The sequence below is a fragment of the Crocodylus siamensis genome, chromosome 4, assembly GCF_052110815.1.
Source record: "Crocodylus siamensis isolate JL-2025a chromosome 4, ASM5211081v1, whole genome shotgun sequence".
NCBI classification, from domain to species: Eukaryota; Metazoa; Chordata; order Crocodylia; family Crocodylidae; genus Crocodylus; species Crocodylus siamensis.
In genome coordinates this window covers 238,458,932-238,476,129 of record NC_143398.1, presented here as the reverse complement: position 1 = coordinate 238,476,129, position 17,198 = coordinate 238,458,932, and the positions used below count along the sequence as shown (strand labels likewise).

Sequence of the window (17,198 nt, the reverse complement as noted above, 5' to 3'; positions counted from 1 at the left end):
GTTAGGTTTGGCAAAATAATGGAAGTCAGCTTCTTAACACGCTGTGGTCTTAATTCAGCAGAGAATTATGCCTGCGCTAAATTTTACACTCTGTGTGTAGCATCTGTATAACCCATACGACCGCTGAAATGGTAACAGGGACTAATGCACTGCAACACCACCCCCACTTTATCTAGGTGAGGTGGAGCTTTGTAGCACAATTTACTAAGAAGTACTGAAACTCAGAATGAGTTTCTGCTTCTGCTTTAAGTCAAGATATTGCTTGTGCATAGAGCAGACCTAGCTCTACTGCTTGGGCCTAAATTTGTCATTTGTTCATCTGAGTAATCCTCAGTAACCCAACTAAATAAACTAGTCACTTGAAGAAAGCCCAATTATTAGGGGTCTACTAAACTCGACGCAGTGGCCAACCAATTTTGTGGGCAGATCCTGGGGCCAGCTGCCATTTTCATGGGCTGAATGAAGCAGGCTCCCCATGCCTCTGATTGGCCAAGGGGCCCCAGTAGTCTCGCCCCCCCTGCAGATTGCCAATGGCCCCAAACCACCACTTAGATTGCAATGTGTCAATGGTTTCTGCAGGCTTAATCCCTGGGTAAGCCATTGACACATTATTAAGTAATCTAAGAAGCAGTTAATGGCTTCTGCAAGCCTAATCACGGGATTAAGCCCCCAGAAACCAATAACTGCCACTTAGACTGCTTGATAACATGTCAATTAATGGCTTCCACAGGCTTAATAAGGGGATTAACCCCAAAGAAGCCATTAATTGAAGTGTTATTAAGCAATCTAAGCACTTAATTAAGCTCTAAAATTACAAATCTTATTAAAATGGTTATGCACACCATGAATTGTAAGTAATACCAACTATGTACACTTTATTAACTAATACCAACTAAGCACTTACTTAAACTCTAAACTGAAATAGTTAATGAAAATAAAGCTATACACAACATGAATTATAACTAATATACTAATATAACTATATACACTGTATTAAAGACATAAAAAGGAGTTTACTTAAAGTGAATGCTACCCTAGAGACAGACAGTTCATGCTAGCTATTAAATGTGAGCATGCTGTACCCAGCCACAGTCGCTGGATATGTTCTCTGGTCTCTGTAGGGTGAACACTTGTCCATATACTGAGATGGCATGCTCAGCACCCACCGAGTTCACTGGAACTGTGAGGCAGCAGCTTGCCAGCGAGTACAGGTGTGCAAACAGGTCACAGACAGAGCCCGTGGACACAGACACAGGTATCTGACACTCTTTGATGAAGTTCATGTACGCAGCATGTTGGTTGTCATGCTTATTCCCCTTCCCAGGATGGCGTTCAGTAGTCAAGGGTCACAACTCAGAACAGGCACCTGGCTGGTGTCCAAACTGTGAACAGCACTAACAAAGGGGTTGCCTTTTGTCTGAACTGCAGGGGCAGTGATGGATCATACCTGTAGTACTCATTCAGCTTCGCAGCTATTCCCTGAAATAGGTCCCTTCTATGCTGGTTTTCATGATGACAGCTTGACAGTAATTGCAACACCCTGTCTTCGACCCAGCTTATCAAACCCATCAGCTTGTTGTGTGCATCGTGGATCACAGCCTGCTAGCTTTCAAACCGCATCAGGAACTCCATGAACTGGGTGGCATTGGCAGCCACAAACGTCACTTGATCCTGAATGTCAACTCGACCCAAGACATCACGAAGCTTAAGCTGGGTATGATTTCCAGCTCCTTGCTCACCAACTGCTGGTAGTGCTGCGTATGCCTGGTGTGGTAACGGATCGCGTTGAATCATGAATTCCACCATCTGATTATGAGCTCTGGTGGCAGTGGCACAGTGCTATAAGAGTCCCAACTTTGACTCCCTGTTCCAGACATTATAACCTAGACAGTGCTTGAAAGCTTTCTTGAAAGATGACACTAGGCTATCTACCGGGGGAACTGCATTTGCCAGACATCACTAACTAAGGACAAAATATGCACATTGCAGGTGACATGAACAGCTTTGGGCAGCATTCCTTGGAGCACATCAGAGAAAGCCTTGCATATGTACATAGCACTGGCACTATCAGACAGGAATGCTGAGATCTTGTTAAAGTCTATACCATAGCTAACAATTACCTTCACGATGGCTTGAGATACGGTAGAAAAATTGACAGACGTGAGGTGGACTGGCCCAGTTTGAAACACAGGCAGATCCTGGGCTGTCCAGCTCCCTGGTACAAATAAAATGTGCAGCATGTAGTCACCTTGAAGGTCAGTGGCTTGATCAACTACAACAGAGGAGTCATACTTTGCAAAGGTAGCCTTTGCAGACTGTACGTATGAAACAATCACTGCAATGAGACGGTCTTGGCAAAGCTTGTTGGCATTTGGAAAACTGCTAGCATTTGGCACATTTTGATTCAGGGGTAATCCCTTAACTTCAGGTGATCAAGTTTCTCCAGCAGGATGTTTGCCATCACAGGAAAACGCTGCCTCTCACCTTGCCAAGTTGCTTTCTGTGGTCCTTTTAAAAAGAGAGAGGACATGGTCACTTGCTTCTTGCTCTGACCTTCAGTTTCTGCAACAGCCTTCTGCTCCACGTGCACTTCAAAGTGTCTACCTGTGCTGGTTTTTCTCGACACATCCTAAGTTACATTGCCGGCTGTACAGAAGAGTCTGTCTCCATCTGCATGCAAGGTCCCTGCAGGATACATGGTCCAGCGCTGAAACATATTTTGCTGTCTTAAAGGATTTCTTAGCGTTCATCCCTGCTCCTCTTCAAGCGGCAGCATGCATGCTGCATGTGAGCGTTTTAAAAGCCGGCGCCAAAACCCTCCCAATTCCCTGGCTGGCTCCAGACTGTGCCTATGTCAGGGACTCGGCCTCTGATTTGCTCCCTCATCCCCCTTCTCCCCTCATGTTCAGGACTCCAGAGCCTCCTGCCCATTTATCATCTTGCAGATCCCCACCACCCCACCCCACCCAGCCCGCCAAAAACATGCAGCCCGTGCTTTTTGGCAAAGCCCATCCAAAGTTGTGATTTCTACCAAAAAAAAAAAAAATCACATAATCGTGACTGTGGTAGGTCCTTACCAATTATTAGAATTATTAGTAATATTAGGATAAACAATAGCTTGCCTTGCTGAATTCTAAATACATCCCTGGGCAATTAATAACAGACAAATTAAAAAGCAGGGATCCTGCTTTACAACATTTGCTGTCAATGCAAAGTATATATTCATTACCTGATACAGTTATTTGATCTTTATCATGTTTACTTACTTTCAGTTTGAGCAAATTTTAAAATGATGTTTTGCTTGTTGAAAAAATCAGACATTAAATTAGAATTCTAACCCTTAACATTGTGATTATACTGAAAAATAAGTTAAAACTAATAAATTTGTATATGAGGAAAAACATGCAAATTGTGAATTGATATAATGTTTTATTTCATTTGATTTTTCAGAGAAAAGTATTTCTCCATAAAAAATAGTAAGAAATGAAAAAAAACTAAATTCCCAACTTACCAAAAGCACAATGTAGAATCTAAAAAAAGAAAAAAAAAAAAAGAAAAAAAATCAAGTCAGAAATGCATCAAAAATTTATTTCCTTAAACCACATTTATTTACTTTTATCATAATAGTATCCAAACTGGGGAAAAAATACAGTGGGTTTTTCAAAGTTTGCACTACCTGTTGTAGTATTAAAGTGTTAGCATCTTGTTTTCCAGACAAATATTTCAAGATTTCAACTCTGACGCGCTCTCTCTTTGTAAATTTAAGCAAGTTCCTATACTACTCTAACCCCAAGACAATAAATTAAAGGAGGGTATCTATACTCCACCTGGTGGAATAAAGTTATTCCATTACAAATGCAAAGTATATTTAAAATGAACAGTTAAACTATTATTCAAAAGGAGATGATGTTCAATAGACACTTCTCACTTTATCAAACAATAATTCAATCATCAGTGACATTAAAAAAAAAAAGCACTATACCTACCTCAAGCAGAGCTCCAGTTTGGAAGAATTTCAAGGGCTTTTCTATCGAATAGTAAAGATTATGATAGCTACCTTTAGCCAAATATGCTCGAACGAGGCCAACGGCTATAACAAGCCACCTGGAAAAAGAGAAGAGGAGACTGAAGACAAGTGGATATTAACCTGAACATGCGCACTGAGAATGAAGGCAGGCAAAGTCACCTGCTGACTAACAGAAATAGCCAAAGCAACTCATAAGGATGGGAATAAAAGTCATACAATCGTGCACAACGGCCCCCAGCCAGAAACTATGCAACACACAAATATCTGCCAACCTTCAATTGTTACACACTTTTTGAACTTCATATATCTCTACACACACACACACACACACACGCACCCCCTTAACGTAGGGGCAAGGCCAAAAGTTTTTCCTTAATAGTCTATTAAACTATAAATTACTTATCAAAAATCATGCACACTGTTATAATTAAGGTTGATATCAAATTCCCATTATAAGCTCTTGTTAGAGAGATTTTATTACTTGGTAATTAATAAGCAGCAAAATCTGCACTAATGTTCAAATCTCTCTTAGGGTACTACAGCAAACTGGATTTGCCCCCCTACACTGCTTGAGTAGTTAACTCAGTTTTTCAGCAAGCACAAAGAACGAGAGAAGCTGGGACCTCACACACAGGGTTGAATCAGCTCATGTAAAAAATAAGCATTGTGAAGGATAGTCTTACTGGTATTACAGAAAGAAAATAGGTTATTTCATAGCAGTATCATAGTTTCTAGGGTCGGTAGGGACCTGAGCAAATCATCTAGTCCGACCCCCTACCATGGCAGGAAGAAGTATTGGGGTCAAACGACCCCGGCAAGGTGTTCATCTAACCTCCTCTTAAAGACCCCCAGGGTAGGAGCCTGCACCATTTCTCTTGGAAGTTGGTTCCAGACCCTAGCCGCCCTGACCGTGAAGTCGCGTCTCCTGGTATCTAACCTAAACCTACCCTCTGCCAGCTTGTGACCGTTATTCCTGGTCACTCCTGGCGGTGCTCGGGGGAACAGGGACTCCCCCAATGCCTGCTGGTCCCCCCTGACTAGTTTGTAACAGGCCACCAGATCCCCCCTCAGCCTTCTCTTGTGGAGGCTGAACAGGTTCAGGTCCCGTAGCCTCCCCTCGTAGGGCCTGCCCTGCTGCCCCCGATCATGCGAGTGACCTCCTCTGGACCCTCTCCATGCTGTCCACATCCCTCCTGAAGTGCGGCGCCCAGAGCTGGACGCAGGACTCCAGCTGCGGCCTGACCAGTGCCATTTCAATTTGTAGTGTCTGGAGTAGCTAAATAAATAATAGCAGGGGTTGAACTAAAATAGCATTTTAAAATCATGCAATGGTCTGCTACAGAGGTTCTCAACCTTTAAGCCATGCGGCTATATCATCCAGTTCGCAGGGCTTCCCCGGGTCCAGAAATGTGGTGGTGGGCAAGCAGTAACAGTGTTATTTGCAGCTCCCCTGCTGACAAATTTATGGACCTGTGGGAGCCCCATGAGATAGATAATGTGGTCCTACACATGCATCCATGGGGCTGGAAAGTTGGGCACTACTGGTCTAATGTCATTCAAGTGCAGATCTCCCATCGATAGAACATTATGTACTTATCTGAATTTTGTTTAAACAATCAACACTTGGTATATTCATGGTGTTGTCAATAGTGTGGCGTCAGCAGCAGTAACACTAGCTAGGTTTCCTCACTTTTAAACTTTTAGCAGCCCCAGAATGACTACGAACTGTGAAAATGCGCAGAGCTACTCAGTTTCCGGTCTGCAGGTACTCTAGTGTTGATCACTTCCTAACTAGAGACCCCCCCCGGTAGTCTTAACAGCCCAGAGTTTACTACAATGTCAACAACAGGGCCCAAATGGGGACTGGCATTATAATGCATTTAGAGAAGTTCACTCTTATCTGGCATGCATAACTGAAGTACACCATAATATGCTGCCACAAACACTCTTCTTGGCTTCAAAACCCTTTATGTAGGTGTTGAAGGCCTAGGTATTATAGGAGGTTCAAAAATAAATTGTAGATACAGTGTAAAGGCTAATATTTAGCTTTAAAATTGTAATAAGATATTTACATAAGGCACAGTATAAAAAGGCAAGACAATGTCTCCTAAGCCTCCAGTATGTAAACCCAAACAGATATGATCTCTGCAAAATTGCTATCTATAAAATCATGTTATATGCTCAAAAAGTTACTCATCTTGCCTTATCCTAGACCCAGCCTCAGCCCATAGACAAGAATGCAGCCTTCTTCCTCTTATTCCTGCAACAATTTAAAATGGATGTTCATCATATTTGCATCTAATAAATTCACTCATGGTAAAACTGTAAAGCCAGTATGAAGCAACACATTTTGCTGCACCCTGTAAATCCCCCAACCCTGAAGAACGCTGAAATCCGGGGACAACTGATCCCCCCGCTCTTGCAGTAGTATCTAGTATCATTGAATGTGGAGATTTGCTTTGAACTGTAACCTAACCCAACCCAAAAATTAAGGTCTTCCAAAATTTAAATTTGCTGTTCATCTTTTAGACTTTAAAGCTATAGCAGGGTATATTAAAAAAAAAATTAAAAAGAAAAATCACCAGACATTTTAATTGAAATTACATTTTTACTTAAATTATAATGATTTTTTCTTTTAAAAAAATACACCAGCTTAAAATATAACCTATTCAAATAATTTAAATAGCATATTTTATTTAATTTGACAGATGGATCAACATACACAATCCTCCAGTAATATGTACTTTTGTGACAACAGAAGGCAGGAATTTTTTTCTCTCAGAAAAAAGGTACATCAGGAAATGCGCATACTGCAGAATATTTAAAAATAGAAGCAGTAAATGCTATAAAAAAAACAAGTGTCATGTGTGTAGCCTTGGCACAGATAATGCTGCAAACGTAGCAAAGATGAGAAGAAACTTAGAAGAAGGCAATGAAGTAAACCTGAAACTTATAACATATGGGTACAGCGCTCACGTGATGCATCTTTTAGCCAAAGGTTTAAGTACTCCAAGAATAAAGGAAAATGTTGAAATTGTACAAGACTTCTGTAACAACATTTGCTTCAGTTTAACAGAAGAGAGCCAAGAGTGCCAAGCTAACTCTCCCCCAAGGTATATCCCAGAATTCAGTGGCTGACTGCTCTGAGCTAGTTATTAAGAACTGATCTATTCTGATTAAAAGAAAACGGTGACAAAATTGATGGACATATCACAGCTAAATAAAAAATGTAGAAGATACTCTAAATGCACCAAAACCTATTTCCACAGCCTTGGATAACTGCAGCAAGATTGCAACTATGTGAATGCCGTCGTAATTTGGAAAGAACTTCAAGAAATATTAAAGCAAGAAACGTCCAAGAGCAAAGTTCAATTGCAAGCAGTAAAGGAGCGGATGGATCAAGCACTAACTCTACCTCATTAGCTAATATTATTAACACAAAGTACCAAGGTAAATGCCTAGCTGGTGTGTGTGCGCGCGTGCGCGTTTGTGTGCGCGTACATACAGAGGTGTTTTATTTTAATCATGGAAAAATGCATATTCTGGGTTTTTAATATGAAAATTGGGGGGGGTTAATTTAAAATCAGAGAATTTATGATTTTTAAACAGAGAAAACCAGGATCTGATGCTATATAAAAAGGAACATGCTGTTCTGACACAACATCTACTAACCCCCATCAATCATGCCAACCGTAATACATTTCAGGGCGTGAGGTGAGCCATGAAAGCAGTACATGGTTTGATGAGGAGGTTTTAAAGCAAGTCACCGCTGAACTGGTTGAAGTCCCTAGCAAAGCACCTGGACTTCAGAGCGTGTTGAACAGCAGTAGCCTCTTTGGCGCGTGAAGAAAGAATATTTGCTTCATTTGGGCAGGTTCATTCAAAGTGGAGAAATCAACTGGGAGTTGACCAGGCAGGAGAGCTTGCTTTTCTCTTCCAGTCCAGGAATAAAAAGGGGGGAGGAGGGGAGATGTACAAGCTCTGGAAACCTGAAAGGGGGGAGAACATTTTTAAAACAGCCTAGGTAGAAAAAGACTACTTCATTTTAAAAGGGAAATAGTTAGACAAGTATGAACTTAAGCTCAACTGACTTTCACCTAGACATTTTTCCCAGGGTAACCTGAAATAATTGGTTTAATTCACTGACCACAATTCATACTTCTAATATTATAACAGTTAATCCTATGACCCCAGGTGACTTCCTGCCCTTCAGGCAGGGGGCTGGACTCGATGATCTTCCAAGGTCCCTTCCAGCCCCAAAGTCTATGAAATCTATGAAATATTAGTGTTTAATAAATGAGCTAGTTGTAAAAGGGGCACCATACTTAGCTAGAAAAAGGTTTCTGTATCCAAACGGTTAAAGTTTTGTTTAATAAAGTGCTGGTTTTATGGATTTAATCAAATACAAGTTACCATCTTAATAAAGCTTGATACAAACACAAGCAAAAAGATAATTATCTAGTGAATAAGAAATATATATTTCACCATTTTATAGCATACTAAAAAGTGGGATTTCTAACCATCCAAATATTTTAAGCTATATATTTTTAAAATACATAAATATAGCTGGTTTGTGTACCTAGGCAACATATGTACCAAATCTATTGTAAAAAATTATTTAGTTGTAAATCAATGTTTTAATTGTTATATCAAGGAATGAAAAAATACACCTTTCTTTAAAAAAAACAAAAATGTGGAAAGGTGATAAAAATCAATGACTGAAATCAGGCTTTTGGCTTGCTCTCGTAAATCATAATTGAATCACTCCATTCTGCCAGTTTCTTTTGCACTAGACTCGGTTCCCACACTCATCAATAAATGCATAGGTAGATGCGACTTTCAAAGCAGCTACACCCCTTCTCCTGCATGCCTTCCTCTTCTTCTGGACAGCCGATTTTAGAAACAATTCTTACTCAGTGAAGTGAAGTGTAATGATCTCAAAGGCTACATATCTTCTAATTATAAAACTGGATTTTAAAGTGCATTTAGTATTGATGAAAGTATTGACCTGTCTAAAATTCAAGCCTGCCAGCCTGCAAGGAGAAACCTGCAGTTTCCCGCATTTTTCTGTTAAAGGAGAAAATCCACGTTTTCTTGCAGAAAACAGAAAACCTGGACCTCTGCTCAACACTAACTTGAACAGCCTCCCATGTTAAGGTGTTAGCCAAGTAGCAAGGCCAGTGTTGTTTATCTGGACACACTCTCAAAGAAATGAATTAAGGCTACTGGCTCCTATACTACAGCGCAAAGAGAGGTAGTTAGCTACCTTAAGTTGCAGACACAAGGGCAGCTCCTGTTGTAACTCATGGTGCTTTACAGGAAGCACCAGGAGTTGCAATGATCCCCTGCACCCAACTGACATTCGTTGTTGGGTCCCGGGAGTTGGGGAATTGAACAGCTGTTTCAAGTGACTGCAAGCCTACAGCCGCTCTTCCTTAGCAATACCCCTGCTCACTTCCAGCCCTGAAAATGTTTTCAGAATAGGAGTGGGGAAGGGAGTAGAGGGAGCTCATCTGGGGGGGTGCCCAGATGGTGCTGGAAAGTGGAGCAGGTGTACTGGAACCCCCCCACACCGGGGGGTGGGGCTTCAATCCACTCGCCCTACCCTCCAACTGACAAAAGCCCCAAACCAAACTCCCTCAGCTCCCTTCCCCCCACTCCCATTCTGAAGACAGTGCCAGGAGTGGGGCTGAGTTGCATAAACTGAGCCCTGTTCCCAGCATGGGCAGACACAAGGTACTAAAGATACTCCATTTTGGAGCATCTTCATCTGAACCCTCATGCAATGAGGTTCAAATTGTCGCAGTATCTGGCCCTTTGAAAGCACTCTGCAGCCACGCACTTACATTTGGTCACGGCTACAGAGAGCTTTCAGGGGCCAGATTGGGCGAAACCTGTCACTTCTGTCTGTATCTTTAGAGTCTCTAAGGTGCCCTCCTCTGCTGCCTTCTACCTTCAGGGAGACTCATTCAGAAAGACATAAGCTTTTGCAGGAGATAGCCTACTTTGTCAGATGCTACGAATAAACTTGCAGAGAGCAAAGCTACTAAACAGAAAGGAGTTAAGTAATTTAAATATAGAGACAGGGAAAGTGAAAGGAAAGGATGGGAGGAGGGCGCACTACTGAGAGGGGCAAAAGTAAGTTGAAGAGATCAAAAGGATCAGAAGCGATTAACCCACTGGGGGGGCGTAAGTTATAAAGGCCTGTCCAGGTAACGGGATAAGACCACTGTCGAGACCTTACTCAACACAATCCAGTTTGTGAACATCCTCTTGCTCCGCGGTGTCTCAGACTATATCACAAGAGCAGTGTCAAATGGCTACAGCCTTTGGTGGTTGTTGAGCTCTTGTTGATTGCAACCAATGATCAAGTCCATGCCCCACTTCCAGTTTATCCCATAAATTTCTACTTCTCAAGATCTGTTCTTTAAAGACAAACCCCTGCTAACGATCAGCTATTTTTAAATTTAGAAACAGTTTGATATCTTCTCTGACTCTTCCTTCACCAAGCTCGATCTGGAGCAGCATGAAGAAGGTGGGGGAGGCTTAAGTAGGGACTTCAACTTACAAACAAAATCTCTCTTTTTTCATCAGTTCCTGCTGCTTTTTTCTCACCTCAAGTGACATCTCTATTTTCAGGTCACTAATTAGTCTTCACAGAGACTAAATGCATTAAAACTTTAGCTGAAGAACAAACATTGTGCGAGTGTCACTTTGAATTTCTTCCTTCATCCGATCTGTTGCTTACCTTGCGCTCTGTGCTGCTCTCTGCCCAATCTGCTGCTGTGTTGCCGGTCTTCTCCAAAATCTGCAATGTGCCACACATACAGGATACCTGTGCCACTTGTGGCACATGTACCACAGACTGGCCACCTCTGAACTAAGCAACAAAAGATCCTATCTTATAAAGATGCAGAATTATGTTAAAAAAAAAGTTAAAGCTGAAGTGGCCATTCCTGCCGAACTGTGTTTTTCCATTAATTTAAAATACTCAAAACTCTCTCTGGGATAAAACTCCCTTTGCTTCTTCTGAACGAAAAAAAGAGTTTTTAAATTATATAAATATGAAATATTTGTTTCAGAGTGAAATTCGAGATTTTATATTCACTTCCCTAACAGCTTTTTTACTTTAAAGTGGGCTAGTAAACAGAGCAGACTTTGTGCTTCTGAAGTTTGAGCATAATTAACATTAAAAATTTGATTTTAGCAGGCATAGCACTATATTTTTCTTAAGTCAACTTATCAGTGAGCAGCAGATAAAACAAAGACAATCAAGGCTGGGAAGGCATTATTAACAAAACGTGACTCTAGCCATTTTAGAGAGTTAACCTTTTTTGAGAAGTTTCTCTTCTCTTCTGTATTGACTTCGAGTATTCACTCTTTCATCATAGTATCATAGAAAATATGGGTTGGAAGGGACCTTAGCTGGTCTTCTAGTCCACTCCCCTGTTCCAAACCCAACGATCCCCAACTGTATCATCCCAGCCAAGGCTTTGTCTAGCCGGGTCTTCAAAATTGCCAAGGATGGAGATTGCACCACCTCTATGCATAACTTGTTCCACTGCTTTACTACCCTCCTTGAAAGTTTTTCCTTACATCTAACCTAAATCTCCCTTGCTGCAACTTGAGCCCATTGCTCCTTGTCCTGTCATCTGCCCCACTGAGAACAGTCCAGCTCCGTCCTCTTTGCAACCCCCCTGCAGGGAGCTGAAGGCTGCTATTAAATCCCCTGTTAGTCTCCCTCTTCTCCAGACTAAATAAACCCTGTTCCCTCAGCCTCTCCTCATAAATCATGTTTCCCAGCCCTCTAATCATTTTTGTCGGCCTCTGCCAGACTGTCTCCAATTTGTCCACATCCTTTCCGTAGTGCGGGGCCCAAAACTGGACAGGACTCCAGATGTGACCTCCCCAGTGCAGAATAGAGGGGCAGAATCACTGCCCTCAGTCTGCTGCCGTTAGCCCCCTTCACAACAAGGGCACACTTGGCTCACATTCAGCTTACTGTCCACTGTGACCCCCAGGTCCTTTTCTGCAGAGCTGATGCTTAGCCAGTCAATCCCCAATCTATACTGGTGCATGGGATTAATCCACCCATCCAAATGCAGGACTTCACATTTGTCTTTACTGAACCTCATGAGATTTCTTTTGGTCCAGTCTGCCAAGCTGTCTAGGACTCTCTTTCTAGGCCCTACTCTTCAGAGCTTATCTACTACTCCCCACAGCTGGGTGTTATCTGCAAACTTGCTGAGGGTGCGCTCCATCCCATCTTCCAGGTCACTGATGCATTGAACAAAACCAGGCCAGGACCAACCCCTGGGGCACTCCACTTGATACTGGTTGCCAACTTGACACTGAGCCATTAATTAATACCCTTCGAGTTTGATGATCCAGCCAGTTTCCTATCCACCTTACAGTCCATTCATGCAACATGGATTTCCTTAACCTGCTTGCTGGAATGTTGTTGGAGACGGTATCAAAAGTCTGACTCGCTCTTGCACCACTGCTGGCTGCTCCCCCCTCCCAAAACTGTGCTGCCAGGTGCAGTACTCTGAGAGCTGATCGTACCTGTGAAGACTTGATGTAAAAAAGGCATTGAGTATTTCAGCCTTTTCCACATCATCTGGCACTAGGTTGCCTCCCCCATGAATCACTCCCTGTAAGTTAAGTCCTGCCCCCAGATCTTCTTCCACAACCCACCTGAGCTTTTCTATCACTTTAACTTTGCCTTGTTCACTTTTATTCCCTGTCCCCTCTATGCTGGGGACAGCCACCTGACAGATGTACAAACCTTCCACGCCCATAAGCTACTCTGGAAATGGAGAGTAACCAAATCCATTAAGTATTCCAGATCCAACTCAACACCGCTCTGTGTGGTCCCATTATGAATTTTCTACGGCTCGTTATTGTACTGCAACAAGATCAGATCAACTACATATTTGAGACTAAGAACACTGACAAGCCTCAGCAAGATACAATGCAGTCAAATTAACCTAGTAGTGGGAACACAACTACAAATTTCTGGTGTTTTGTAGTTGTATGTTTCTGCAAATTCTCCACGGTTTGGAAAAAATAGGACAATATTTTCTAAAGAGTGTCAAAAATGTATACGTGATGCAAAAGTAAATGGAAATAGCAATCTTTAAAAAAGAAGCATAAACAAACACATCTCTCTCTCTACATGTCTTGCAAGGTTTTACATAAAAAGGGTCTAAAGATTGTACAGTATTAATATAAACCATTCATTTTTTAAATTCTAGCTAAAACAGAGCTGTGACCAGGGGCTATTTAAACTAATACTAGGTCTTAGATTCCTGCCATGTCTGTAGATGTTTCAAGATGAAATGTTTAAAACACAGACACTAAACTATAAGCATTGATGAGCCTCTCAAACACCTGTGGAAATAAGGCAACAAACTACGGTCCCAATCCTGCCAACAGTTATATGAATGCTTCACTTTAAGAGCAGGAATTGTCCCTAAGGACGTGAGCGGAACTACTTGCTGCTTAAAGTTATATATGCATTAAGTGAGTCCATGCTGATACAATGCCCAGAACATGAGTCTTGCACTGTTGTTCCACCTCGCTTTTCTTACTCAATAAAGCCATGCCCATCAGGCTGAATTCACTGCAGAAAACCCCCTGGGAGAATCTCAGTAAATACAGTGAAGGTGTGTGGGAGGAAGTCAGTACACAAGCCAGTTGTTCCCATCTGATAACACAGAAGTGTACTTTGATTCTTAGCAACCAGTCACTGGGGAGGTGGACCCAGGAGCCCACAACCCTAAACAGTATTTGGTCTGTAATAATAGGATATACTGTTAGCAAGTTAACACTTTAAAATTAAATCTAAAAAAAATCCCAGAGAAATCAAGTCTTTTCACTAATTAAAACTTCACACTAGACAACCATCTTGAGTGGCTGTTAAACAAACAGCAATCTTGACACTTCACTAAAAATGAGAGCAATATGATAATTTCTTAATAGCTTTAATGAAGCCAACATTCAGTGTCTACCCACCCCCATCAGTCATTTTCTGTTCCAATTCTAGCACCATTTCCAGGAGATTTTTTATACACTATAATTTTCACTTCTTCTCTTATCTGTGGGATTAGCTTGTTTGTTGAAAGACACCCCCAGACCACCTTTGAGCCAAAATTTAGGTATATGTGAATTTACAAATCTCAAACGACAAAGATTATTTTTCTCGCAGAAGTGTAACATATGTAAATACTGCAAACCCTATTTAATGTAGGAGTTCTTGAAAACACAACTAGGAACTATATTTATCCTCCTCCCACACATAAATCTGATTACTTATTTTCCCTAAAATGAGAAAACACAAAAAGCAAACAAGTGAAAACTTTATTTATTTTTTTTTAATCGACACTTGCCCCATTGTAAAACTGCTAGTTCTTACTAGCAGTTAAGGCAAATAAAGATTTAAAGCATGCTCTCCTATTGCATATGTAAGATCAGTGCTCCATTTTGAATTTAAAATTTAACTCTGCATCAAATTAAAAAGTGCCTCTGGTACTTACATGCCCCCCATGAGCATATTACCTGCACATGTCTCAAGCCTTAGTATTTCTATTCTAATAAGTACAGATTCCTGGGGAAGGAAGGAAAGCATCTCCTCCTTTTTTCCTTTCTCCTTTCAGATCGGGAATCCTGATGCAGATGATTTAAGTGGATCTGCCAAAGGTCATGCAGGAAATTGATGGAAAAGAAGAGATTTCAACCCAGGTTTCCCTGAGTTCCAGCTAAAGTCCTAATTACTTCACCATCCTTCTCCATAGCCTCCCATAGGAAGAGAGCCTTTCTGAGATTTTTTCATGCCACGTCCCATCTAAAGAGAGGCATTTCTTGGGGCCTTTGGCCAAAATTAGAAAGTGACCAGATAAAGAATTTAAAAATAGCGAGGAACCATCCAGATCCTTCGGCCATTTCCCCACAGACATCAGAACGCACGTCGCGGCTTTTCTAAGGACTGAACCGTGAAAGTGTATTGCTTCCCAGCATTCTTAATCATTTGCATTTCTACCGCACCTTTCACCAGAGATTTAATGCAAATTACAAGTCTGACTTCAACTTCACCATGGGCAAAGCAAGGCAGGAAAGCATTTTTTCATTTATAAAATAAAGGATGAGCGAAGCTCAGAGAGGTTAACTTTGCTAGTTGTGCAGGAACATGATAACTGAAAGAGCAAGGAGTCCTTGTCTTCTAATCTTGAGGGTTAGTTATTGCTCCTACATTTAAATATTGAACAGCAATATCCATTGTGTAATCAGCTTGCAAGTCCGCTATTTCAAAAGCGCATCTCCCGCATCTGTCACAACAGGCGTACACTGAGTTACCCGCACCCGAAATGGATTGGACCCTCTTAAAGCACACAGTTGTGTAAGGGAAAAAAAAGCTACAGAGAGGGTTGAAATCTCACGCCACTTCTACTGCTAATGAGAACTGAGGCCATTTTAATAAAGAATCAATCCACCTGGTACTCTCACAGTACACACAGATCTCACAGTATAATCAGATCTTCTATGGTGAAAAGAAGAGAATTAAAGTGTTGTCTGCTAATCCCAAATGAAGACATTTTTCTCCAGAAGAGTGAGACTAGTCGCATGCGTCTGCCTGAAAGCAAACAGCCTGAGTCAGGACTAAGGTTACAGTTTCTCCCTCTTCCTGCCCCAGTCTCGAGTGAAGAGTTTTATTTTATGAATGTTTCAGCAAGACTCTTTAAAATCTCCCCCAAGTTGTCCTGGCTTGATACCATCCCACATCTGTACTGCACCAACACCCAAGAAGCCCTGTCATGAATCAAAGACTCGGTTTTGCTGGGCACAGCGTAAAAAGATAAAGACAGTCTTTGTTGCATTGAACTTGTGCGCTAAAGGCTCATCTACGTGAAAAAATTAATACAGAATAAGCTGTAGTAAGAATTTTAAAATGTAATATTGATCCCAAATCCCCAGACAGATCGCCTTACTCCACGGTTATCAAAATAACGTGAGGCAAAAGTTATCAATATACACCACGATCCCGCCACGCCTGCTTAGCTTCCACTTCGCAGGGGATCAAAGGACACCCAGAGCAGCACGTGCACAGCACAGCTTCGTCCCCCTTCACCCAAAGGGGAGCTGCTTCTACATCCACGTCTCACGAGCCCCTCAGCCGTTTAGCTTCAACATTTTACAAATTAATTATTAATACGCCCTGATGAAGACACCCTGCGCTCACCAGGCTTTGTGCATTTTAAACAGCGTCCCGCTAGGGATTTACTGCAGAACCATGACTCTGGGCTCCAGCCCTGGCCGCGCTTTCATAACCTCGGCAAACGTGACAGATTTAAGGCACCCGACTCGTAGCTTTTACCACTGGTTTGGGGATTTTTATTTTTATTTTTTTGATGATGGGAGCAATCCTTCTCTCACAAAGCTCACAACGGGACCGACTATTTTTGAACGCACTTCAAATCCCTGGTGGGGACGGTGGGGCGCGCACCTCGCCGTGCCAACCTCTCCCCAGGCTGGCGCGGCAGAGTCAGTCGCTTTTACACGACCGGCCCTGGCTCGGCGCCGCCCTGCGAGCCCAGCAGCCCTCCTCCTCCATGGCCGCGCGCAGCCGGGCCCCGCCGCGGCCACGGGGCCCGAGCACCGGGACAAGAGCCCAGCAGGGGAAAGGGGCAGGAGGGAATCGCACACACATGCACACCCACACTCACACCCACACACTCACTCTCACACACCCACATGCCCACACTCTTACACACACGCATATACGCACACGCGCACACACACTCTGATACAATATATGCACTCACTCACACCCTTACGCACACTCACACCCACTCTTACACACATGCAGCCACATGCACTCACACTCACCCACACTCTTACACACACATGCTCACACACGCACATGCTCTCTTACCCACACTTACACACGGACTGATACATGCACACGCACACACCCCTACACACTCACATGCACACACACGCGCTCACACTCTTACCCCGCCGTCATCACCACGTTGTAGATGACGAGATAGGCCGTGGCCAGGGCGCTCGGCCCCTTCCTCCTGAGGGCCGCCTGCCCCCCGTAGCCGTTGTCCGCCCGCCCGCTGCCCGGCGCCGCCATGTTACCTCCCCCGGGCCTGGGGCGGGCCCCGCC

General features: G+C 42.7%; 1 protein-coding gene across 1 annotated transcript in view; it reads right to left on the bottom strand.

Annotated features, from left to right (window-relative positions):
- Window positions 1-17,198, bottom strand: part of HACD2 (3-hydroxyacyl-CoA dehydratase 2) — a 42,236-nt gene extending 25,038 nt beyond the window's left edge. The window contains exons 1-3 of the mRNA XM_090045990.1: window positions 17,041-17,198; window positions 3,987-4,104; window positions 3,512-3,530 (exon numbers count right to left, since the gene is read on the bottom strand). Of these exons, the coding sequence (XP_089902116.1) occupies window positions 3,512-3,530; window positions 3,987-4,104; window positions 17,041-17,165 (262 nt within the window). The 5' untranslated portion in view covers window positions 17,166-17,198. The remainder of the gene's footprint in view (window positions 1-3,511; window positions 3,531-3,986; window positions 4,105-17,040) is intronic.